Here is a 27,561-nt window from a genome sequence, read left to right as displayed (position 1 = left end):
ACATCACTCAAAGATCTTACACTCAAAACTCTCTTTTTAGTGAGCATGGCTACCGCAAAGAGTTAGTGAAGTATATGCCTTCAGCATAAATATCGGCTTCTGCTCTAATAAAGCAGTATGCTCGCTTCAACTTGGTTTTTTAGCCAAAAGAGAAAGGCCATCTCGTCCATGGCCTAAGTCGTTTGAACTTCCCAGTCTATCTGAAATTGTTGGGAATGAAATTGAAAGAGTCCTGTGACCTGTAAGAGCTCTTAAATTTTATTTAAATAGAACCAAAACGCTGCGAGGCAATTCAGAGGCTTTATGGTGTTCGGTTAAAAAAGACCACCTTACCGATGTCAAAAAATGCGTTGTCATATTTTATTAGACTTTTAGTTAGAGAGGCGCACTCTCATTTAAGTGATAATGAAGTTAGAGCGGTGGCAACTTCAGTAGCGTTCAAACAAAATAGATCCCTTAGAAGCATTATGGACGCAACCTTTTGGAGGAGTAAATCTGTGTTCGCTTCACATTATTTTAAAAATGTCCAGACTCTTTATGAGGACTGCTACATGTTGAGACCATTCGTAGCAGCGAGTGCAGTAGTGGGTGAAGGTTCTACCACTACATTCCCTTAATCCCAATATCCTTTTTCTTCTCTTGAAACTTTTAATTTTTTGGGTTGTACTGTACATGGAGACTAAGAAGTCTCCCGCAATCTTTTAATTTGGCGGGTGGTCAAACTTGTTTCTTGAGAGCGCCCAGATCAAGGGTATTGATGAGGTCCTGTTATAGGGGTGTTCACCCTGATTATAACAGCTCCTAGAAGTCTTTCAGCATCCTGGGAAGATCGCTGGGCTTCGTAAGGATAGCGGACTAATGAGTCAGAGTATTCATCAGAGTCAGCTTCTTATCAGGTACCTATACTTAAGTTTGTTTTTTGAATATTTGTCAAAAACTCTTGAGCATATATGCCTTTATTGTTTTAATACTCGTCTCTACCCTCCACCATGGGTGTGAATCAGCTATATATATATTCACCGACTAAGTTTAATATTTAAAAATGATATTTTCAATTTAAAATAAATTTTTGAATATACTTACCCGGTGAATATATATATATAATTAAAGGCCCTCCCTTCCTCCCCGATAGAGACCCTACGGAATGAGAAGAACTGAACTCCTGGAGAAGTATATGCGGTATCTGGCCGACAGTCGGCGCTGGTGGGCACACCCGGCAGCCATCATGGCGATTGCTCACGAGTTTTTGGAATCTGTCGACCGTCGGAGACGTAAGCTATATATATATTCACCGGGTAAGTATATTCAAAGATCTATTTTAAATTGAAAATATCGTAATTACTACGTTATCCCTGCGTGTCGTAAGAGGCGACTAAAAGGGACGGGACGAGGGGGCTAGGAACCTCCTCTCCTGTATCTACATCCTGTGAGACATCGACAAAGAGATGGAGCTGGGGGGAGAGTGACTGCTCCCCGTACTCTAGTTTTGGGGTGTTTGAATGTGCGTGGATGTAGTACAATAGAGAAGATGTGAAATTGGAAGTATGTTTAGGAATAGAAGGATGGATGTATTGGCCTTGTGTGAGACGAAGATAAAAGGAAAGGGTGAAGTGATGTTTAGTGAAATGTCTGGTAGAGTGTCTGGGATTGAAAGGGGAAGAGCGAGAGAGGGTGTGGCTTTATCGCTGAGTGAATGGATGACAGGTAAAGTAGTGGAATGGAAGGAGATATCATCTAGGTTAATGTGGGTAAGGGTTAGGTTTGGGTAGGGAATGTTGGGCGTTTGTCAGTGCGTATGGGCCAGGTAGTGAGAAAGGTGAAGAAGAGCGGAATGAGTTCTGGAATGAATTAAGTAGGTGTGTAGAAGGAATTATGTAGTTGTCATGGGTGACTTAAATGCTAGAGTGGGCGCTGGAGAGGTAGAAGGTGTCATTGGGAAGTATGACATACCAGGTGAAAATGAGTGGTGAGAGACTGGTAGATGTGTGTGTTGAGCAAGAGATGGTGATAAGTAATAGCTTTTTCAAAAAGAAAGATAAAAACAAGTATACATGGGTAAGAGTGGTAAATGGAAGTGGTAGAAAGGGCATTAATGGATTATGTGTTGATAACTAAAAGAATGTTTGGAAGATTGAAAGACGTGCACGTGTTTAGGGGTATGGCTAACTGTATGTCTGATCATTTTTTGGTGGAAGGAAAATTAGTTGTAGCAAAAGAATGGGGGAATAGAGTAGGTGGATGTAAAAGGGAGGTAGTGAGGGTTGAAGAGCTAATAAAACCGGGGGTAAAAAGTAAATATCAGGAAAGGTTGAAAATGATATATGGCGAAGTGAAATTAAGAGAAACTAGCAATTTAGAGGAGGAGTGGAAATTAGTAAAAGAAAATTTTGTTGGGATTGCAAGTGATGTGTGTGGAAAGAAGGTTGTTGGAGGCAGCATGAGGAAGGGCAGTGAATGGTGGAATGAAGGAGTGGAGGTAAAAGTGGAAGAGAAAAAGAGGGCTTTTGAAGAATGGCTGCAGAGTAATAGTATAGAGAAGTATGAAAAATGTGGAAGTAAAGCGCAAGGTACGTGAGGCAAAGAGGGCAGCTGACCTGAGGTGGGGTCAGGGATTGGGTCATTCATATGAAGAGAATAAGAAGTTTTGGAAAGAAGTGAAGAGAGTAAGGAAGGCTGGCTCAAGAATTGAAGAGACAGTGAAAGATGGAAATGGAAGGTTGTTAAAAGGAGAGGAGGCAAGGAAAAGATGGGCAGAATATTTTGAAAGTTTACTGTATGTTGAGGATAATAGGGAGGCAGATATAATTACTGTTGCAGGTGTTGAGGTGCCAGTGATGGGAGATGAGAATGAGAGAGAGATTACAATAGAGGAAGTGAGGAGAGCACTAGATGAAACGAGAGTAGGAAAAGCATCTGGTATGGATGGTGTGAGAGCTGAGATGTTGAAGGAGGGGGGTGTGACTGTACTTGAATGGTTGGTGAGATTGTTTAATATGTGTTTTGTGTTGTCAATGGTACCAGTAGATTGGGTTTGTGCGTGTATTGTACCACTATATAAGGGTAAGGGAGATGTGCATGAGTGTTGTAATTCAAGAGGTATTAGTTTGTTGAGTGTAGTTGGAAAAGTGTATGGTAGAGTAATGATTAATAGGATCAAGGATAAAACAGAGAATGCAATCTTAGAAATACAGGGTGGTTTTAGAAGAGGTAAGGGTTGTATGAATAAGATTTTTACAGTTAGGCAGATATGCGAGAAATATTTAGCAAAAGGTAAGGAGGTGTATGTTGCGTTTATGGATCTGGAGAAAGCATATGATAGAGTTGATAGGGAAGCAATGTGGAATGTGATGAGGTTATATGGAGTTGGTGGAAGGTTGTTGCAAGCAGGGAAAAGTTTCTACAAAGGTACTAAAGCATGTGTAAGGATAGGAAATGAAGTGAGTGATTGGTTTCCGGTGAGAGTGGGGCTGAGACAGGGATGTGTGATGTCGCCGTGGTTGTTTAACTTGTATGTTGATGGAGTGGTGAGAGAGGTGAATGCTCGAGTGCTTGGACGAGGATTAAAACTGGTAGACGAGAATGACCATGAATGGGAAGTAAATCAGTTTTTGTTTGCGGATGATACTGTACTGCTTGCAGACACAGAAGAGAAGCTTGGACGATTAGTGACAGAATTTGGAAGAGTGTGTGAGAGAAGGAAGTTGAGAGTTAATGTGGGTAAGAGTAAGGTTATGAGATGTACGAGAAGGGAAGGTGGTGCAAGGTTGAATGTCATGTTGAATGGAGAGTTACTCGAGGAGGTGGATCAGTTTAAGTACTTGGGGTCTGTTGTTGCAGCAAATGGTGGAGTGGAAGCAGATGTACATCAGAGAGTGAATGAAGGTTGCAAAGTGTTGGGGGCAGTTAAGGAAGTAGTAAAAAATAGAGGGTTGGGCATGAATGTAAAGAGAGTTCTATATGAGAAAGTGATTGTACCAACTGTGATATATGGATCGGAGTTGTGGGGAATGAAAGTGATGGAGAGACAGAAATTGAATGTGTTTGAGGTGAAGTGTCAAGGAGTATGGCTGGTGTATCTCGAGTAGATAGGGTTAGGAACGAAGTGGTGAGGGTGAGAACGCGTGTAAGAAATGAGTTAGCAGCTAGAGTGGATATGAATGTGTTGAGGTGGTTTGGCCATGTTGAGAGAATGGAAAATGGCTGTCCTGCTAAAGGTGGTGATGAATGCAAGAGTTGATGGGAGAAGTACGAGAGGAAGGCCAAGGTTTGGGTGGATGGATGGAGTAAAGGAAGCTCTATGTGATAGGAGGATAGATGTGAGCGAGGCAAGAGAGCGTGCTAGAAATAGGAATGAATGGCGAGTGATTGTGACGCAGTTCCGGTAGGCCCTGCTGCTGCCTCCGATGCCTTAGATGACCGCGAAGGTAGCAGCAGTAGGGGATTCAGCATTATGAAGCTTCATCTGTGGTGGATAATGTGGGAGGGTGGGCTGTGACACCCTAGCAGTACCAGCTGAACTCGGTTGAGTCCCTTGTTAGGCTGGGAGGAACGTAGAGAGTAGAGGTCCCCTTTTTGTTTTTGTTTCTTTGTTGATGTCGGCTACCCCCCAAAATTGGGGGAAGTGCCTTGGTATATGTATGTATGTACTACTTAGTATGACTTGCATTTTCAATTCTTTTCCGATGCAGTGAATGGAAGTAAAACACTTCTTACAAACTAAAAAATAGTCAAGTTTTTATATAAAAGGAATATATTATTTTTAAGAATATATTTTTCCTATTAGTGTTCTTTATTTAGATAATCATCGATCTATTTTCGGAGTTTAAATAAACTAGCGTACAGTTAAAGTTACGCTCTGCAGTTCTCTGTCAATCGATACGGTATCCTATTTACTTTAAATTGTTATTTTTGAAAAGTATAATTCTACTTAAAGACCAAAGCATTTAAGTTCTTATAATATAAAAGGAATATATAGTTTTTCTTAAGAATATATTTGTCTTATTAGTATACTTTATTTAAAGAATCATTGATCTATTTTTCAGAGTTCAAATAAAACTAGTGTACAGTTAAAAGTTACGCTACGCAGTTCTCATCCAATCGATACAGTATCACAAATTACTTTGTATCGTTATTTATGAAAAGTAAAATTCTACATAACAACCAAAGTATTTAAGTTCTTAAAATACAAAAGGAATATATAATTTTAAAAAATATATTTGTCCTATTAGTATACTTTATTTAGAGAATCATTGATCTATTTTCAAGTTCAAATAAAACTAGCGTACAGTTAAAGTTACTCTATCTTCTCAGACAATCGATAGTCTCACAAATTGTTTTCGATATTGGGATTTCTAATATTAATCAAAGAACCTATTGAATTCTCATTCAAGCCCTTGGCGGATTAATATCTCTCACAGCAGGCAGGTCTAATTAATGTTTTACTTTTGATGTACAGTACTTTCTTTTTACAAGGTAAAAGGCTTATATGTCTTTCCTTTGGTCTTATGAGAAAGAATATTAAAAAGTGCAATTTTCAGTGCTAATTAGTGCAGTGAAAGGTGCGTCTGCTCGAACCTATCATTATCCTAGCGTTAGACCTCTTCCAAGCTCCCCAACCCCTGGGAGAAGGAATGTCGATCGGCGAAAGGAAACGAGAGGCGTTACCGCCTGAGCAGGCGTCCCCTCGAGTATTCCTGTTGTCGCTCCCCAGGACGCTCGCCCTCGCCGTTGGTAAGGCGAGATAAAAGTGTTATCTTCACCGTCGGTTGACTCAGCTCACAGACAGAACTGGCATCTTACATATTTCACTTCCTTCTAAACAAATAGCTAGCGTTAAGGAATGGACTACATCACGCCAAGCGTTGAGTAGCTGGAAGTCATGACACGTAACACCGAGCGTGACGTCATTGGACGACAAGCTTGACGTCATCGAGCTTCCAGTGTGACGTCATTGAGCTTCCTGTAGGACGTCGAAGGTCCAGCACTACTAACGAGGCTGTAAGAGATTGACACGATGTTTGGAACCGAGTGCAACTTCTTTGTCTCTCTTGTTGGATGATTGAATGTTCTAGACGCGAACGTCATAGTTCCGAGCGTCTGAATCGCGAGCGCCATTGTTCTGAGAGTCACGTGGCGCCGAATGTCAAGCAGTTAAACAGGACGTCGAGGGTCAAGCAGTTACGTGACGTCGAGCGTCTAGCAGTTACTTGACGTCGAGCATCAAGCAGTTACGTGACGTCGAGCGTCTAGCAGTTACTTGACGTCGAGCATCAAGCAGTTACGTGACGTCGAGCGTCTAAATCGCGAGCGTGTAAACCGCGAACGTCATTGTTCCGAGAGTCACGTGGCGCCGAGTGTCAAGCAGTTGCATGACGTCTAGTGTCCAGCCAGCAGTTGGACTTAACGCAAGCAGTTAGACGCGACGTCGGGCATCAGGACTCGGATGTCGTTATTACACCAGTCGAGCCGAACGTCGAGATCGTGAACCTCTTAGTTCCGATCGTAATGACCGCGAGCGTCTAGCGTTGGAACATGGTTATACCAGGCGATATAACTGAAAATACATAACAACCAAAGTATTTTTCTTAAAATACAAAAGTAATATATTATTTTTAAGAATATATTTGTCCTATTAGTATACTTTATTTAGAGAATCATTGATCTATTTTCCCATTTCAAATAAAACTAGCGTACAGTTAAAGTTACGCTACGTTGTTCTCAGACAATCGATACAGTCTCTCAAATTGTTTTCGATATTGGGATTTCTAATATTAATCAAAGAACCTATTGAATTCTCATTCAAGCCCTTGGCGGATTAATATCTCTCACAGCGGGCAGGTCTAATTAATATTTTACTTTTAATGTACTTTCTTTTTACAAGGTAAAAGGCTTATATGTCTTTCCTTTGGTCTTATGAGAAAGAATATTAAAAAGTGCAATTTTCAGTGCTAATTAGTGCAGTAAAGGGTGCGTCTGCTCGAACCTATCGTTATCCTAGCCTTGGCCCTCTTCCAAGCTCCCCAACCCCTGGGAGAAGGAATGTCGATCGGCGAAAGGAAACGAGATGAGTTAGGGCTCAAGCAGACGTCCCCTCGAGCATTCCTGTTGTCGTTCCCCAGGACGCTCGCCCTCGCAGTTGGTAAGGCGAGATAAAAGTGTTATCTTCACCGTCGGTTGACTCAGCTCACAGACAGAACTGGCATCTTACATATTTCACTTCCTTCTAAACAAATAGCTAGCGTTAAGGAATGGACTACATCACGCCAAGCGTTGAGTAGCTGGAAGTCATGACACGTAACACCGAGCGTGACGTCATCGGACTTCCAGCAGGAAGTCATTGGACGACAAGCTTGACCTCATCGAGCTTCCAGTGTGACGTCATTGAGCTTCCTGTAGAACGTCGAGCTTCCAGCACTACTAATGAGGCTGTAAGAGATTGACACGATGTTTGGAACCGAGTGCAACTTCTTTGTCTCTCTTGTTGGATGAGCGAATGTTCTAGATGCGAACGTCATAGTTCCGAGCGTCTGAATTGCGAGCGCCATTGTTCTGAGAGTCACGTGGCGCCGAATGTCAAGCAGTTAGACAGGACGTCGAGCGTCAAGCAGTTACGTGACGTCAAGCGTCAAGCAGTTACTTGACGTCGAGCGTCAAGCAGTTACTTGACGTCGAGCATCAAGCAGTTACGTGACGTCGAGCGTCTAGCAGTTGGAAGTGACGCCGAGTTTCAAGCATAGTTCCGAGCATCTAAATCGCGAGCGTTTAGTCGCGAGCGTCTAAACCGCGAATGTCATTGCTCTGAGAGTCACGTGTCGCCAAGTGTCAAGCAGTTGCATGACGTCTAGCGTCCAGCAGTTGGACTAAACGCAAGCAGTTAGACGCGACGTCGGGCATCAGGACTCGGATGCCGTTATTACACCAGTCGAGCCGAACGTCGAGATCGTGAACCTCTTAGTTCCGATCGTAATGACCGCGAGCGTCTAGCGTTGGAACATGGTTATACCAGGCGATATAACTGAAAATACATAACAACCAAAGTATTTTTCTTAAAATACAAAAGGAATATATTATTTTTAAGAATATATTTGTCCTATTAGTATACTTTATTTAGAGAATCATTGATCTATTTTCACATTTCAAATAAAACTAGCGTACAGTTAAAGTTACGCTACGTTGTTCTCAGACAATCGATACAGTCTCTCAAATTGTTTTCGATATTGGGATTTCTAATATTAATCAAAGAACCTATTGAATTCTCATTCAAGCCCTTGGCGGATTAATATCTCTCACAGCAGGCAGGTCTAATTAATGTTTTACTTTTAATGTACTTTCTTTTTACAAGGTAAAAGGCTTATATGTCTTTCCTTTGGTCTTATGAGAAAGAATATTAAAAAGTGCAATTTTCAGTGCTAATTAGTGCAGTGAAGGGTGCGTCTGCTCGAACCTATCATTATCCTAGCCTTAGACCTCTTCCAAGCTCCCCAACCCCTGGGAGAAGGAATGTCGATCGGCGAAAGGAAACGAGAGGCGTTACCGCCTGAGCAGGCGTCTCCTTGAGTATTCCTGTTGTCGCTCCCCAGGACGCTCGCCCTCGCCGTTGGTAAGGCGAGATAAAAGTGTTATCTTCACCGTCGGTTGACTCAGCTCACAGACAGAACTGGCATCTTACATATTTCACTTCCTTCTAAACAAATAGCTAGCGTTAAGGAATGGACTACATCACGCCAAGCGTTGAGTAGCTGGAAGTCATGACACGTAACACCGAGCGTGACGTCATCGGACTTCCAGCAGGAAGTCATTGGATGACAAGCTTGACGTCATCGAGCTTCCAGTGTGACGTCATTAAGCTTCCTGTAGAACGTCGAGGTTCCTGTAGGACGTCGAGCGTCCAACAGAACGTCGAAGGTCCAGCACTACTAACGAGGCTGTAAGATTTTGGCACGATGTTTGGAACCGAGTGCAACTTCTTTGTCTCTCTTGTTGGATGAGCGAATGTTCTAGACGCGAACGTCATAGTTCAGAGCGTCTGAATCGCGAGCGCCATTGTACTGAGAGTCACGTGGCGCCGAATGTCAAGCAGTTAAACAGGACGTCGAGCGTTAAGCAGTTACGGGACGTCGAGCGTCAAGCAGTTAGGTGACGTCGAGCGTCAAGCAGTTACGTGACGTCGAGCGTCAAGCAGTTATTTGACGTCGAGCGTCAAGCAGTTATTTGACGTCGAGCGTCAAGCAGTTATTTGACGTCGAGCGTCAAGCAGTTACGTGACGTCGAGCATCAAGCAGTTACGTGACGTCGAGCGTCTAGCAGTTGGAAGTGACGCCGAGTTTCAAGCATAGTTCCGAGCGTTTAGTCGCGAGCGTCTAAACCGCGAATGTCATTGTTCCGAGTGTCAAGCAGTTGCATGACGTCTAGCATCCAGCAGTTGGACTTAACGCAAGCAGTTAGACGCGACGTCGGGCATCAGGACTCGGATGTCGTTATTACACCAGTCGAGCCGAACGTCGAGATCGCGAACCTCTTAGTTCCGATCGTAATGACCGCGAGCGTCTAGCATTGGAACATAGTTATACCAGGCGATATAACTGAAAATATACATAGAAAAAATATTAACTGGAAGAATTATTTTCATACACCAAATCTTGGTGTCTAATTGAGGGTGAGAAATAAACCCCGAAAAGTAAGTAATGATCTTGGACCCATTGAGGCCAGAATTACTGGACCTTAAGGAGTTAACTCCTATGAAACAAGTTTCTACCTCAGTTAGAGACTTGTAGGAAGAAGGGATCGACGCTCTCCTTTCCATTATTTATCTTTTCGAGGAATTCTCGTAGGAGAAGATCCCAAGTTCCTTCATCCTTCAGTTGACTTATAGAAACTCATGAGTTTTTTCTGAAGAGTTTCCGAATTATTTTGTGCCTGCTGCTCCTCGTCCCGCCTTCAAAGTTTTCGCTAAGGAAGGCGTCGAAGGAGTCTATGTTTACTAAGACTGTGCTGCTGTCTTGATCATCTAATATTACTGGATACAATCCAAGTATTCCAGGATAAAAAGGGTGGAGGTCTAGCCACGTTAAGGTTGAGAACCTTGTGGCAGCCCCACAGAGACTTTTACAGCCCCCTGGGTGGATCGCTGAGTCTCTCAAGGAATGCAGGTAAATGAGACATAAAATCCTATGAAAACAACTTCATTATCAGGTATGCCAGGATAGCAAGGGTGGAGGTCTAGCCATGTTAAGGTCGAGGACCTTGTGGCAGCCCCACAGAGACTTTTACAGCCCCCTGGGTGGATCTCTGAGTCTCTCAAGGAATGCAGGTAAATGAGGTATATAAAACCTATGAAACCAGCTTCCTTATCAGGTATGCCAGGTTAGCAAGGGTGGAGGTCTAGCCACGTTAAGGTCGAGGACCTTGTGGCAGTCCCACAGAGACTTTTACAGCCCCCTGACTGGATCGCTGAGTCTCTTATGGAATGCAGGCAATGAGGCAGGATAAGTCAGAAGTCAGGTATGCACCCCCTTTTTTCTTTCTCTCTTCTCCCTCAAGAGTTGGTCAAAGACACAGGTTTTGGTGTAATAATCAGCAAGAAAGTTTCTGCATACTTTTTCTCTAAACTGCACAGACAACAGTAGTAGCCTGACTTAACTACTTCTGGCGAGCCTGGGAGAGGAGAGGAGCAGACCTTTGGTCCGTGCTATTTCTAAAGGATGGATGCGAAATCTTTTTCCTAGTGAAACCTCCTTTATTAAGTTACTCCGATAGACCTCTCTGCCCAATTCAGAGAGGAGCCAAAGAGACAGACTATGCAACATCAAATGTCTCTCTTATGGGAGAGGGAGGCTATTGTCTGGTCCTGGATGTAACTGCTCTCAACGCCTTCGTTCAGAAGTCAAAGTTCTCCATGGAGACATCAAAATCAGTCCCTACAGCAGTAGGAAAGGTCCACTGGATGGTCTCTTTAGACCTCCAGGATGCTTACTTCCACATCCTCATCCTTCCGAACTTCAAGCAATTCCTGAAGGTTCGTGTATAGGAGGAAGTTGTCCAGTTTTGGGGCTCTTTGTCTTTTTCTCCCTAAAACCGGGGAGAAGTAATGTCGAACGTTCTAACCATAGACCTCTTCCAAAGAAGGTCGACCTTAGACCTCTTCCAAGCTTCCCAACCCCCTGGGAGAAGGAATATCGAACGACAAAAAGAAACCAGAGGCTTTAGCTCCTGAGCAGGCGCCTCCTCAAGCATACCTTTTGATGCTTCCCAGGGCGCTCACCTTTATCATAGGAAAGGTAAGGGAAAAGTTTTTTCGTCATCTTCGGATAACGCAGCGCCCAGGTGAAGCTGGCGTAAAGCTTCCAGACCTCTGAAGAGGAAGGTGGACACAGTCAATCAGTATCCTATCATGACACCGCAAGCTTCTGGTTGTAGGCTGTAGAGCAGTCCTGAGCGTTTTTTCATTCTACCGAAGAAAGCTCTACTGCCAAGCGTCCTTTAAGGACGTCAGCGACTGTCAAGAAATGTCCAACTCGCCCAGTTGCAGGACAGTTGTCTGAGCCTGGCTTGACCTAGGTTCATGCTCCTCCTCCTCCATCAGTCTGGTTCTCGTCCTCTGGACGCTCTGCGCCCTCTTTAAACGGCGTATAAAGCGAGCTTGTGGTAGATGTGACGTTTCCTGTACCACAACAAGTGGACCCTAATTTTAATATGCTGCAAGATATACAACAGAAACTCTCTTCGCTCGTGCAAGTTTATCAGCCTGCGGACAACAAGAGAGTAGCAGGCCTGGACCCTGAGCGTCAGGTAACTTCACACCTGGACGCCAAGCGTCGTAACGCTTTTAGTCGAGAGGTTCTTGACGACGAACGTCTTTACAACTCCATTGTTAAATGGCGTGTTTCAGCCGCTTTAACCAAAGGAGTCAAGCAGCCAGACGTAATGTCAAGCGTCCAGCAGGACGTGACGTTGAACGTCCAGCAAGACGCGACGTCGAACGTCCAGCGAGACGCGACGTCGAACGTCCAGCGAGACGCGACGTCGAACGTCCAGCGAGACGCGACGTCGAACGTCCAGCGAGACGCGACGTCAAGACGTCGAGCGTCCAGCGAGACGCGACGTCGAACAGCTCGTGACATGGACGTGTACGCTTTCCACCGTTCAAATTCATTACTAAGTAATGCAAAAAGTTTGGGTCACACAAAGGGACCAGATTGACACGTGGTCCTCTTTTGGCCCTCAAGAGAGTGGTTTGCAGAGGTTCTGGAATGGATGGTAAACACTCTTAAGAAGCTTTTCATTAAGAGTAGTTCTACTCAAACAACCCCACTTGGAAAGATGCCATCAACAATCTCCAAGCTCTTCATCTAACTGTCTTCAGTTTATCGGAAAACTCTCAAGAGCTAGAGGTTTTTTCGAAGGAAGCCGCTGGGGCTATTGCTAGAGTAAGAAGGATGTGTACCGTCTAGGTTTACCAATCCAAGTGGAAGTTTTTTAGAGTGGTGCAGAGTCAACTCTGTTTCCTCATCCAGTACCTCTATAACTCAGATTGCCGACTTTCTCTTTTATCTTCGAAGGAAATGTAATTTTTTCATCTTCTACCATTAAGGGATACATGAGTATGTAAGCAACAATATTCAGGCCAACACTTGGACCTTTCTAATGTTAAAGACCTACAGGAACTTCTCAAATCGTTTGAAACATCAAAGCAATAGTTCCAGGATTCTCCAGCTTGGAATCTGGATTTAGTCCTGAAGTTCATTAAGAGTGACAGGTTTGACCCCTTGCTTTTAGCTTCATTCAAGGACCTCACGATGAAAAGACTATTTTTGCTCAGTCTGGCGACAGCTAAAAGGGTCAGTGGGATTCATGTTTTTATTTAAAACGTTGTTTTTATCTAGACATAAAGCTATCGGCTCATTGCAGTTAGGTTTTCTCGCCAAGAATAAACGCTCTTTTCAACCTTGGCCCATGGCTTTTGAGTTTCCGAACCTTTCGGATGTGGTTGGTGAGGAGCTGGAGAAGGGTCCTGTGTCCAGTAAGAGCCCTGAAGTTCTTCCTGGACTGAACGCAAAAGTTGCGAGGCAAGACAGAAGCTCTTTGGTGCTCGGTCTAGAAGCCCTTGTTACAGAGGTCGAAGAATGCACTTTCATTCTTCATCAGGCTCTTAATAAGAGAAACTCATGCATATTGCAGTAAGGCAGACCGCAAGAGTTTTTAAGTCAGACGCATGAGGTTAAAACTCTAGCAACTTTGGTGGCCTTCAGGCAAAATAAATCGTTGCAGAGTATTATGGACACAACCTTTTGGAGGAGTAAATCTTTATTCGCTTCACATTATTTTATACGTGTTCAGACTCTTTATGAGGACTGCTTCACTCTGGTCCCATTCGTAGCAACGAGTGCAGTAGTGGGGGAAGGATCCACCACTACATTCCCATAATCCTAATACCCTTTTCTTCTCTTGGAAATTTTATATTTTTATGGTCGTTTGTGGAGATTACGACAGTCTCCCACAATCATTGATTTTAGTCAGGTGGTCAATTTGTTCCTTGAGAGCTCCCGGAACAAGGGTATTGGAAGAGGTTCTGTCACATAGAGGTTTTTAGACCGGTTTGACTTCTCCTAGAGGTCTTCAGCCCCCTGGGTGGATCGCTGGATCTCATAAGGAAAGCGGGCATAATGAAAGAATTCATTGAAGTCAGCTTCCTTATCAGGTACGAACACTTAAGTTTGTTTATTAACTCTTAAGTAAAATTCCAACTATATTGGCTGTCTCTAACCCTCCACCAAAGGTGTTAATCAGCTATATATATAACTACCAGGTAAGGCTTATGTTTAAAAATGTTATTTTCATTATAAAATAAGTTTTTGAACATACTTACGTGGTAGTTATATATAATTGAATTCCCACCCTCCCCTCTAGAGACTAGAGGCATGGAAAATATGAGGGTACATGGAATAGTTCCAAGGTACCTCACTAGGGCGCACAGGTGTTACACCTGGCTATCCAATCGGCGATTGGTGCGAGTTTTGAAATTTCTGCTGTGACGTCAGACGACGTAAGCTATATACTGTATATAACTACTAGGTAAGTATGTTCAAAAACTTATTTTATAATGAAAATAACATTTTGCTGCAATAACAGACCCCAAGTATTTAAACTGATCCATCTCCTCTAACTCTCCATTCAACATGTCATTCAACCTCGCACCACCTTCCCTTCTCGTACATCTCATAACCTTACTCTTACCCACATTAACTCTCAACTTCCTTCTCTCACACACCCTTCCAAATTCTGTCACTAATCGGCCAATCTTCTCTTCTGTGTCTGCAACCAGTACAGTATCATTCGCAAACAACAACCGATTTATCTCCCATTCATGGTCATTCTTGTCTACCAGTTTCAATTCTCGTCCAAGCACTCGAGCATTCACCTCTCTCATCACTCCATCAAAATACAAGTTAAACAACCATGGCGACAACACACATCTCTGGCTCAGCCCCACTCTCACCGAAAACCAATCTCTCACTTTATTTCCTATCCTAACACCTGATTTACTACCTTTGTAGAAACTTTTCACTGCTTGCAACAACCTTCCACCAACTCCATATAACCTCATCACATTCTACATTGCTTCCCTATCAACTCTATCATATGCTTTCTCCAGATCCATAAACGCAACATACACCACCTTACCTTTTGCTGAATATTTCTAGCATATCTTCCTAACTGTAAAAATCTGATTCATACAACCCTTACCTCTTCTAAAACCACCCTGTATTTCTAAGATTGCATTTTCTGTTTTATCCTTAATCCTACTAATCAGTACTCTACCATACACTTTTCCAACTACACTCGACAAACTAATACCTCTTGAATTACAACACTCATGCACATCTCCCTTACCCTTATATAGTTGTACAATACATGCACAAACCCAATCTACTGGTACCATTGACAACACAAAACACATATTAAACAATCTCACCAACCATTCAAGCACAGTCGCACCCCCTTCCTTCAACATCTCAGCTCTCACACCATCCATACCAGATGCTTTTCCTACTCTCGTTTCATCTAGTGCTCTCCTCACTTCCTCTATTGTAATCTCTCTCTCATTCTCATCTCCCATCACCGGCACCTCAACACCTGCAACAGCAATTATATCTGCCTCCCTGTTATCCTCAAAATTCAGTAAACTTTCAAAATATTCCGCCCACCTTTTCCTTGCCTCCTCTCCTTTTAACAACCTTCCATTTCCATCTTTCACTGTCTCTTCAATTCTTGAACCAGCCTTTCTTATTCTCTTCACTTTTCCAAAACTTTTTCATATTCTCTTCATGAATGACCCAATCCCTGACCCCACCTCAGGTCAGCTGCCCTCTATGCCTCACTTAACTTGTGCTTTACTTCCTTATTTTTCTCTCTATATCTTTCATACTTCTCTACACTATTACTCTGCAGCCATTCTTCAAAAGCCCTCTTTTTCTCTTCCACTTTTACCTTCACTCCAGCATTCACTGCCCTTCCTCATGCTGCCTCCAACAAGCTCTTTTTCCACACACATCACTTGCAATCCCAATAAAATTTTCTTTTACTAACTTCCACTCCTCTAAATTACCAGTTTCTGTTACTTTCACTTTGTCATATGCCATTTTCAACCTTTCTTGATATTTACTTCTTACCCCGGTTTTATTAGCTCTTCAACCCTCACTAGCTCCCTTTTACATCTACCTACTCTATTCCCCCACTCTTTTGCTACAACTAATTTTCCTTCCACCAAAAAATGATCAGACATACAGTTAGCCATACCCCTAAACACGTGCACGTCTTTCAATCTTCCAAACATTCTTTTAGTTATCAACACATAATCCATTAATGCCCTTTCTACCACTTCCATTTACCACTCTTACCCATGTATACTTGTTTTTATCTTTCTTTTCGAAAAAGCTATTACTTATCACCATCTCTTGCTCAACACACACATCTACCAGTCTCTCACCACTCATTTTCACCTGGTATGCCATACTTCCCAATGACACCTTCTACCTCTCCAGCACCCACTCTAGCATTTAAGTCACCCATGACAACTACATAATTCCTTCAACCCAGTCCTTCTACACACCTACTTAATTCATTCCAGAACTCATTCTGCTCTTCTTCACTTTTCTCACAATACGCCCAACATTCCCAACCCAACCTAACCCTTACCCACATTAACCTAGATGATACTTTACCTGTCATCCATTCACTCAGCAATAAAGCCACACCCTCTCTCGCTCTTCCCCTTTCTATTCCAGATACTCTACCAGACATTTCACCAAACATTACTTCACCTTTCCCTTTTATCTTTGTCTCGCAGAAGGCCAATATATCCATCCTTCTATTCCTAAACATACTTTCAATCTCACATCTTTTACTCTATCGTACTACATCCACGCACATTCAAACACCCCGAAAATAGAGTGCGGGGAGCAGTCACTCTCCCCCCAGCTCCACCTCTTTGATGTCTCAGGATTATAATACAGGAGAGGGGGTTCCCAGCCCCCTCGTCCCGTCCCTTTTAGTCGCCTCTTACGACATGCAGGGATATGTTGGCGCTATTCTAATTCTAATTGTTTTTTCGCCCCCGCGGCCACAGGTTTATATGGTTAGGAAAAATACAAATTTATTTAAAAATTTGTGATTATTTTCAATAGATTTATTTACACACAATATATTTAGGGATAATGTTTAATGAAGTAATTTTTTTTTTTATTTCAGGATTGGCAATGAGTGGGACAGCTTTAAAGAATGTTTTTCTTCTACTAGCCATAGTAGGGGGTAGTTTTGGAGTGACTATAATGAGCATAGATTTTGGATCTGAGTGGATGAAGATTGCTGTCGTTGCTGTAAGTTATATATACTGTGCTGTATGTGTTGGTAGATAGTGTAAAATTAAATGTGGTCTTACATGAGTATTTGACTATACTGTATGGTATATTAAGATGGATTTGTTCCAATACAAAAAAATAAAACCTTTCATCCTTGAATTATGAAATACAGTACTTCAATGTGGAAGCTAAATAGCCAGCAATACGTAATATTGCAAAACTTTTTTGTTCCGTCACTATATACAAACCCTTTTGCTGTTTACAGTAGAGATATTTTTCGGCGACAGCTGAAACCAGCCAGAAGACTTTTAAGCGAGGTGTAACTACTCTCAGCTTGATAGCATTGCTTAGACTTGCTACCCCACTCACAATCGCGCTAATAACAATACGTCTTTTTGGCCTCAGGCCATATCGTCCTGATGGAAGGTTCCTTTAAGTAGCTTCCTAGGGTATATTTGAGTACAGTGATATTCCCAGAGAATTTAACTTAAGGTCTCCCGAATTCTAACTCCTGGTGCGAATATCCTTAAAGATTTCTTTTAGGATACCGCATAATATCAGGGGACTTATTCTTGACACACCACATAGAAATCTGCACCCCGCATAGCGTTTACATTTTCGAAGGGAAAAGTGGCAAAATAAAAGAGGAACCGTTATAAAGTTCCCTTCCTCCGTTACTGTTTGAGTACCCAGATGGCGCTATAATCGCTGCCATCTTTATTCCTTTTTCTGTAGCGGTCTAGGTCGGTTTTCCCAGTGCTCTCTCGTTATTAGGATTTATTATGCAATCTCCAGCCTCTTTTGCCTCTGGAAAGTTGAGTATTTGATTCTTATGCTGTATAAATTTAGCTCTGGCGGTAAAGTAAAAAATTGAATTTAATTACTGTAATCTGATTTTTTGGCAGAGCTATTGCCTAGACCGGAGGCGTCTTTGGCGCTGTCGTTCGTAATGCATGAGTTATTTAGTTAGCCAGAACGACTTTCCCGGTAAAATAGCTTAAATAAATATAATTAGCTGTTTAGTCTTCATTGCTAGGAATTAATTATATTATGCCGATAGTATTCGTTTTAGTTTCGGCGAATTACGTAGCCGATCTTGTTGACGCTAGGCTTCGTAGACTAGGCGCTATGCAGTAGTTTACTCTCTTGCATGATATAATAAGTGTTCTTGGTGTTATTAAAATTAAAATGAAGATAATAGGCAATTTATACATGTAAGATATATGGATTTCATATAAAATTTCCTCTTCTAAGATAGTATACGAGAGAGCTTCGATGAGTTAAGTAGTCGATCTCACTGTCGCTAGGCTAGTAGCCTAGGGGCTTTAGTATACTTTCATACAATCTCCCCAGTTACCCTCATATATAGGGTACTGTAATCCCTCCTTCCCTCTGAGTGTAGCCTATGGCTACAATCCTGACTGATCTTGTCTCGAATTGTCATTCAGGCTAGACTAGGCTAGGGTTTTTCTGCCCCTTCACCTAGCTACTGAAGGTGAGCTTTGGGTTTCGGTCAGAACCTCAGAGTACAGTGATACCTCGGTACTCGACCATAATCCGTTCGAGATCCGTGTTCGACCTCCGATTTGTTCGAGTACCGAATTTTTTTTCCCCATAAGAAATAATGGTATATATTCTATTCCGTTCCCAAGCACTCGAACAGGCCCAAAATATTAATAAAACGTGTACCTAAACAACAATAATTATCTAAATGTGTATGAAATTGGTCAGAAAATCCTATAAAACAATTTTAAACCATTTACTGTACTAAAATAAAACAATTTTAAACCATTTTCTGTACTGTAGTGAACATACCTTTGAGCAGCGGTTCGATGGCATACAGGGATGGATGTGGAGAGGATGGAAGGGGGAGGTTACTGCTTGGAAGGAGAGTCCCCTTCCATGATGTGGCGGGGTAGTTCTCCTTCAGGAGTTGTTTCTCTCTCCAATGAAAGGGTGGGCAGATCTATTTCAGGGGTTTCTTCTCTTCTTTGTCTCTTCTTTGGAGGAGAAACAGGCTTTGATGTAGCAGCTTTCTTTTCTTTTGTGAAAAACTGGTCTATTGTTAATTGTTTCTTCCTCCTCTGCAGTATTCTTCGAAAATGATACATGACACTATCATTAAACATATGCACTGCCCGGTTTGCTACTGCAATTTCTGGGTGGTATTTTTCAGCAAAAGCCTGCACATCTGCCCACTTGGAACAAATTTCATTGATGAGAGAACTTGGAACATCCTCCCTTACCTCATCCTCTTCTGAAGATTCCTGCTCCACAATCAGATCCTGCTGCTGTTGTTGTTGCAGGTGCAACAATTCCTCCACAGTCAACTCGGTAGAATGGCTTTCTACAAGCTCATCAATATCATCCTTGTCGACCTCAAGCCCCAAACTCCTGCCCATGACAACAATTTCCTCAACGACATCAGTGTCATCAGAAATTACAGGGGTAGCAGTGCTTGGACCCGCCTCTGGTTGGAAACCTTCAAACTCCCTCTCTGTGACACATGATGGCCACAGCTTACGCCAGGCAGAGTTCAATGTCCTATAGGTCACACCTCGCCAAGCTTGGTCAATCATGTTAACAGAGTTGAGGATGCTGAAGTGTTCCTTCCAGAATTCCTTTAGGGTCAACTTCGTGTCACTGGTCACTTCAAAACACTTTCTGAAAAGGGCCTTGGTATAGAGTTTTTTGAAGTTTGAAATGACCTGTTGGTCCATGGGCTGGAGTATGGGAGTAGTATTGGGGGGCAAGAATTTGATTTTGATAAAGCTGTATTCTTCTTTCAAGTCATCCTCGAGACCTGGAGGATGTGCAGGAGCATTGTCCATAACCAGAAGACATTTCATTGGCAAGCTCTTTTCAATGAGGTAAGCCTTAACCTGGGGGGCAAACACTTCGTTTATCCACTCAGTAAAGAATTGTCTTGTGACCCAAGATTTAGTGTTCGAGCGCCACATAACTGGTAGTGCACTTTTACAAATATTATTTCGTTTGAACACCCGGGGGTTGTCCGAGTGGTACACTAACAAGGGTTTGATCTTGCAATCGCCACTTGCATTTGCACACAGCAACAATGTTAGCCTATCTTTCATTGGCTTGTGACCTGGCATCTTCGTCTCGTCCTTGGTAATGTACGTATTGGCTGGCATTTTCTTCCAAAATAACCCAGTCTCATCACAATTAAAGACTTGTTGTGCGATCAAATTTTGTTCATTTATGTACCGATCGAATTCCCCCACGTATTTATCGGCTGCAATTTGATCCGAACTAGCTGCCTCCCCATGCCTAGTAACACGATGAATACCTGTTCTATTACGAAACTTTTCAAACCAACCCCTGCTCGCTTTAAATGTAAATGAATCACTTTCACTGGTACTCGGACTTTTCTTCACTAATTCTTCATAGATATGCAACGCTTTTTCACAAATGAACGCTTCACTAACACTTTCCCCGGCCAACTGTTTTTCTTTAATAAATATTAAAAGCAACTTTTCCATCTCCTCAATCACTTGTGGCCTTTGCTTAGTTACCGCCGTAACTCCCGTTGCAACATTCGCCTTCTTAATCATTTCTTTATGCTTTAAAAACGTAGAAATGGTCGACTTCGCCATTCCGTATTCTACCGCTAAATCGGACACTCGTACACCATTCTCATATTTCGCTATAATTTCCTTCTTCAACTCGATCGTTGTTCGCACTGTTTTCCTCTTCTCCTTCCCCTTAACACTCATTACTTTCTTGGGACTCATTATGAAAGCTAAAAAAGCAATTAAAAGCACTGAAAATCACTAAATCACAACGAATGCTGATCGCGCGTTGTCTGAGTGACGCTCTCGAGAGAACTGATGCTTCCCGAACAAGCGAGAGTGGCCGAGATGGCGCGATCATCACAAAGCCCATGCGGTCGTCACGTGTTCGGCTGGTCGAGTACCGAATTTTTGGTCGAGCACCGCAGCAAAAATTTCTCGAAAATTTTGGTCGAACTCCGAATTGTTCGAGTATAGAGTCGTTCGACTACCGAGGTATCACTGTACTTGTCATATGCCGGCAACTGGTTGACATGGTGAATGTACTCCCCTGTTAGGCTTTGTTTGTTGGCATAGGAGGCTTTGCCTCCCTAGACTGCACTTGAAGGGGTCATGTGATCCCCCTTGGCTTTGCCTCCCTAGACTGCACTTGAAGGGGTCATGTGATCCCCCTTCTCCCTGTGGTTTAGTCGACTAGTCCTGTGCTTGCAGACCCTAGGCTGAAGAATAAAGATTATTCTGCTGCCTAGGATGGCGCCGGCATGGGAACTCTGTTTCTCTATATTTAGGGGTTGGCTAGATGATGCCGGCCCCCTTACTGTATTGGCAGACCCTAGGCTGGGGATCGATTTCTCTGGCTGCCTAGGATGGCGCCGATACTGAAACAGAGCTTCCTCAAGGTGTGGTAGGGCCGACATGCTGCCGGCTCCTCTCACACCTTATACAGGACCCTTTCCCCTCCCCATTCTGTCCTTTGGTGATGGCCTAGCCATCACATCCCTGTGGCCGTTGTTCTACAATCGCGCCGATTGCCGGCAGGGTATAGGACCGGCTTGGGCTTCTGCTTGTATGGCCTAGTTGTAAAGCTTCCCTATCGGACATGGGCTCCGGGATAGCTATGGCGGCAGGTCTAGCTGCCGGCAGAAGACCCACTTACTTTAGAGTGTTCTTCAGTCCTCCCTTGGGCTGCCATTCACATCCTATGCCGGCAGGGACTGGCGACGGAGGTGGATGGGTGGAAGCTTGATTATCTTATATTCTCCTCTTCCATTAGAATCCTCATTCTGGAGGAAGGAAGTGAGACAGTGCTCTTACATCACCCTTCACTCCTTGCTTTCTCTCTCACTATTAACTAATGCTGCCAGGTATTAACCTAACTGCGGCTGCCGGCCACTAACCTTGCCGGCAAGATGCGGGCTAGACTTGTGGACCGACAGCCATTGATTCTCTGTCACATCTGACTTAGCCGGCAACAGCTGGCCAAGTCTGGTATACCGGCCACTACCCTGTCACATTGAATGCTGCCTGGGATAGTGTGCCGACAGCCGGTGACCCGCCGGCATCCGGCAAGCCGCCGGCAGTCTGGGGGCGGGTCACCGGCCATAAAAATTATCAATATTGTGTCAGTTGAATCGTGCCTTAGGTACTAGCCTTGCCGGCTACGTGCCGGCGGAAACTACGGTATATGTATATACAGTAGCCAGTATATCTGTAGTATAGAGCGTACTGCAGACATAAAACTATGGTATAAAAGTATACAGTAGTTAAATTTTCCAACATACTCTGTGTGTCCAGGTGCAGTCTATTGTTGAGACCTCACAGGATTGGGAAAGGAATTCCCCTCCTATATACTGATAAATGATCAGTTGTTAATGACCCTCATTATTAATCCTTTTGGAAGTGAGTGTTAGTTACACTTTTCTATCCTTATAGGCTAGACTCTTCCACCAGGCCTCCTGAGGAGGATAACCCTAGGGTTAATTTTGAGGGAGGTCACAGCAATTGGCTGGGCGGGAAACACACGTATGTGTCTTTCCGAGTTCATTTCTAGCTTACCTATCCTAAGCTATATGCAATAAAATAAAATGGAAAATATTATAATATTTATTAGTTTATCTAGTGAGATAGACTACCTTATACTCATTTTATTTTCCTCTCTTTACAGGAGGACCATGTGAAGTGCGGCAGCGTCTTCTGCAACGTGCGTAGCAGGGACTTCTGCAGCCACCTGGAGTGTAGGACACACTCCCGTTGTTCCATCACTAAGGGACCTCGCAGATACCGGGACACCCAGGTGTGTACTGTGTGCAAAGACTTGGTGTGTGAGGCTTTTGAGAATCTCAAGACAGCGGAGTCAAGGGATGCAGCTCGGAACAAGCTGCGAAGATGGGTTCGTGGCTTCCAGAAGAATGCCACGGGGCCTTACCTCCCTAGTGAGCGTATGAGGGCCTGTCTATTCCCCAATGCATCTGCGGATGTGGTTATTCCTCAGCCTCACCCTGAGATCCCTTGCCTCCAGATAGCTGTGGATTCGGATGTCTCGGATGCGATGAAGGACATCCATCTAGATGAGAGGATGTCAGAGGACACCGAAAAGGAACTTCTGGCGGAAGATCGAGATGAGGAGTTAATGTTGGCTCCAGAGACGGAAGAGGATGAAGTTGAGCTGTTTTGTCGGTTCCTACCCCAGAACCGGTGCCCGCTACGTCCTCCGCTCCTCAACCTGAAAAGTCGGATGACACCCTGTCTGCCATCAAAGCTATGATGGAGATGTTTGAGAACAAGAGCGAACAAAGAGAAGCTGCGCTAAGGAAGGAGATACTTCTGCTTGCAGCGAACCGTGGGTCTCAGAGGAGACTCAACGTAAAGGATCTTCCCTCGTGCTCCGAGGTAAACCCGTGGAGGCATGCCGAGTACATGCCAATTACGAACGGTAAGATCTTTATTTCAGAGAAGCTGGGAGCTGTCCTTATCGAGGACGTTGACTTCTGGCCCAGCTTTGAGTCCTATCCAGACTGCTTCATTTGTCTAAGGGCGGAACTTGTATCCGAGGAGGAGACAGAGCCTAAGGAGGTCATAGTGCTTGACCATACGAAGGCTCAGGCTTTGCTAGCCAGCAATTTGAAGGACAAGGGCTTCACCAATTCCAAGGTGCTGGCCCTGAGCAAGAAACATCCTTCTTTTCTTGCTCCAGCAACTATGGCCTTCCCCTTTGCGGAAAAAGGGTTTAAGGCGGTGATTAAGGCAGTGGAAGCTGGGAAACCTTGCCCTACACTGGAGGAGTGTAGACCCCTTTCCCTAGCCTTGCCAATGGATCACAAGGACTGGAAGGATATTCAGCTTACCTTCTCAGTCGGGAAGTTGGAGGCTGATATCGCTGGACTTCAGTTTAGCAAAAACCTCCCAAGTTGTCTTGAGTTTCTCCTGCGTAGGGAACAGGATACAAAGGAGAGGCTTGCTGCCTCTCTGTCCGTCCAGGTGACCCTGGAGGCAATGGCCAGTGAACAGAGATCCCCGGTTATGTTCATGGTCATAGCCAAAAGACACTTGGCAACCCTAATGAAAGACTTCTATAGCTTTGTTAGGGCAAGAAGGGCTTGTAGGGAGTTCATGTTTGCTTCGGCTGCGGTCAAATACGAACCCAGGAAGTTGATATCTTCCAATATCTGGGGAAAAGACCTATTCCCAAACGAATTGGTCAAAGAAATAGTCAATAAGGCCGCCACGGAGAATAGAAATCTCCAGAAGTGGGGCATGTCGGCTAAGAGGAAGTCTTCTCCAGATGAGGGTCCCCAACCGAAGAGGAAGACAAAGAGGCCAAGAGTGCCATCTCGCCCTGCTAGACAACAACAACAACTTCCCATGACTGCAGTGCCACAGTTAGTGGCACAGCCCCAACCCACCTACCAGATGGTACCCCAGCAGGTGGTGACTCAGTCACCAGCCTTTACTCCCGCCTATGAGAGGCAGACCACCACCTTTCGCCCAAAAGGTAGGGGGTCAGGTAGAGATTCCTCTAGACGTCCCTCGATAGGGGAGCACGTGGTCAAGGAGGCAAGCCCTCCGGAAGCCAGAAGCAATGAGATGCTTCCGGTAGGAGGAAGACTCCGACTCTCCCGGGATCGTTGGACCTTTGATCCCTGGGCCAACAGCTTAATCAAGAACGGACTAGATTGGAGCTGGAAGACAGCCCCATCATTTCCTCAATTCTTCCAACACTCCACCCCCGTTCTGGAAGAATACACCCGGGAGCTCTTGAGCAAACGGGTGATAAGGAGGGCAAAGTCCATCAAATTCCAAGGAAGGCTGTTTTGTGTTCCCAAGAAGGACTCGGACAAACTCGGAGTCATTCTGGATTTGTCGCCACTCAATAAGTTTATCGAGAACGACAAGTTCAAGATGCTGACCCTTCAACACATAAGGGCCCTGTTGCCCAAAAGAGCATACACAGTCTCCATAGACATGGCAGATGCCTATTGGCACATTCCGATCAATCGCCAACTCTCCTCCTACCTAGGATTCAGGCTACAAAAAAAGTACGCTTTGAGAGCCATGCCCTTCAGACTAAACATAGCCCCAAGGATCTTCACGAAGCTTGCAGAAGCAGTCGTTCAACAACTACGCCTACAAGGGGTCCAGGTGGTATCCTATCTGGTGTGGGTAGCATCCGAGATGAAATGCATGCAAGCATCCAAGAAAGTGATCCAGTTCCTGGAACATCTATGATTCAAGATCAACACCAAAAAGTCTTGATTTTCTCCAGCTCAGAAGTTTCAGTGGCTAGGCATACATTGGGACTTAGTCACATCGCCTCTCCATTCCATTAAAGAAGAGGAGAGAGATAGCGGGATTTGTCAAGAGACTTCTAAAATCCAACAGGATTTCAAGACGCCAACAGGAGAGAGTGTTGGGCTCCCTTCAGTTTGCATCAGTGACAGACCCTGTGCTAAGAGCACAGTTAAAAGATGCATCAGGAGTCTGGAGAAGATACTCATTAAACGCTCTAAGAGATCTAAGAAGACCAATACCGAGTCGACTACCATTAATTCTCAAGCCATGGTCAGAGGCCAGGAACTTCAAGAGGTCAACACCTCTGCAGCCGCCTCCACCCTCAGTCATCATTCACACGGATGCATCATCGGAAGGATGGGGAGATCACTCTCATCAACGGAAAGTTCAAGGAACTTGGTCCTCTCTATTCAAGACCTTCCATATCAACATTTTGGAGGCCATGGCAGTCTTCCTCACACTGAAGAGATTATCCCCTCGCCCTTCAGTCCATATAAGACTGATTCTAGACAACGAGGTGGTAATGAGATGTCGGAACCGTCAAGGCTCGAGATCACCTCAACTCGACCAAGTGATGTTGGCCATCTTCCGTTTAGCGGAAAAGAAGAGATGGCACTTATCAGTAGTTCACCTTCAAGGGTTACGCAACGTGACAGCGGACGCTCTATCCAGGATAGCTCCGAGAAAGTCAGAATGGTCCCTAGACGCAAGATCATTCTCCTCCATCTTATATCAAGTCCCGGAACTGCAGATCGACCTCTTCGCGACAACAAGAAACTTCCTCGATACGTGGCCCCATACGAGGACCCTCTAGCTGAAGCAGTGGACGCCATGTCCCTCGACTGGAACAAATGGACCAGGATTTATCTGTTCCCTCCATCCAACCTGCTGATGAAGGTCCTCAACAAGCTGAGATCTGGTTCCCGTTAATATTGGAATTACAGCCGAGGCTGATTCCCCTGCCAGACCCAGTTCTGTCTCAACAAGTACAGAAGTTGACTGTCTTCGCTTCTTTACAGAAAACTCAAGACCTTCATCTCATGATTTTCTCTCCCTAGTAGTAAAGAAAAGGTTTGGGATCTCAAAAGAGAGTATAGAATTCTTAGAGGAATATAAGTCAAAATCTACCAGAAGGCAATACACAGTAATATCTTAATTGTATAAAATATTGCCTGAGCTTCAATAAAACTTTACCAGGAAGGTTATATCATGCATGAAGTGTGAAGGTGCCTAGGCTCGGAAGCCTGGCACTCGTGAGGCTCGATCATAATAGCCAAAACCACGACTACAATGACGTAATATAAAAATCCCTAGCTAAGAAAACTAAATAGCTAAAGTTAATAAAGCGATAATGCCGGGAATATCGTTCTTGCTAGCTAAATGAACAAAAGAACGATCGTGTCCATTACGCCATCCGGCTGGCAACAGCTCTTGTTACGTTAATCACGATCTCAATCGACAAGCAAAACTGGCAAGAGCTTACATTTACACAATTCAAAGATATTGCTTAACTTTCCAGATGCTGATGAAGCGGGGGAATCCATCACAACGATGAAAAAGCTTTCAAAATAGCGAGATAACTCAGGAAAAACACCGGTCACCGAAGCTACGAACGAAAGAAATGGCTTAGGTGGCGCCTCGCGGTGGCGATTGGGCGAACTATTACAGTACATTAGGAGAATCGAGTGTTTACCTTTTTAACGACTATTTTCTTGCCACTTTTCCCTCTCGAAGTGAAAATCGCTATTTGGGGTGTAAATAGCTGTGAGATGTGTCAAGATACGTCCTTACGTGATATCCCTTTGTGAATTTTAAGGGATACTCGCTCCAGGAGTTAGAATTCTGGATACCTTAGGTAAATTCTCTGGGATATATCACTGTAGTCACATATAACATAGGAAGCTACTTATGAAGGAACTTCCATCAGGACGACATGGCTCTTTCACCCAAAAATAGATTTTTCACTTCACTCAAAATCCGTTTATTTTCCTAGTCCAGCTGGCTTCATGCTAGATGGACCGTACTGTCATATGCTACTATGAAGGCAGCATAATGACTAGACTACAATACATGATGTACAGTAGCCAGTAAATTGCAATATAGACTTACTGCAATTAGAAAACTACAGTACCATTATACAGCAGTATTTTCTGACATACCTTGGGTACCCTTGTATGAGCATTCCGCTGGTACCGCTCATATATTGAATGAATAGTTTTCTTCAATATTCTGATCGAGAATCAGTCATCCTGACCCCACAGTATTAACATTATTTTGGGACAGTGATTTGATACTTCTCTACCCCTAGGGTTAAGAGCCCTTCTACTTGGAGTTACTCAATAGAGAAATCTCCAGGTAGTTAATACTGAGGGAAGGTAACAGCATTT

General features: G+C 43.8%; 1 protein-coding gene across 1 annotated transcript in view; it reads left to right on the top strand.

The window, feature by feature from the left end:
• Window positions 1–27,561, top strand: part of LOC137640484 (hypoxia up-regulated protein 1-like) — a 107,717-nt gene that overhangs the window by 67,058 nt on the left and 13,098 nt on the right. The window contains exon 2 of the mRNA XM_068373021.1: window positions 16,747–16,874. Within this exon, the coding sequence (XP_068229122.1) occupies window positions 16,755–16,874 (120 nt within the window). The 5' untranslated portion in view covers window positions 16,747–16,754. The remainder of the gene's footprint in view (window positions 1–16,746; window positions 16,875–27,561) is intronic.

Source organism: Palaemon carinicauda, chromosome 5, assembly GCF_036898095.1.
Source record: "Palaemon carinicauda isolate YSFRI2023 chromosome 5, ASM3689809v2, whole genome shotgun sequence".
Classification (NCBI taxonomy): Eukaryota; Metazoa; Arthropoda; class Malacostraca; order Decapoda; family Palaemonidae; genus Palaemon; species Palaemon carinicauda.
The sequence above is the reverse complement of the archived record's forward strand: the minus strand, read 5'-3'. Positions and strand labels throughout refer to the sequence as shown.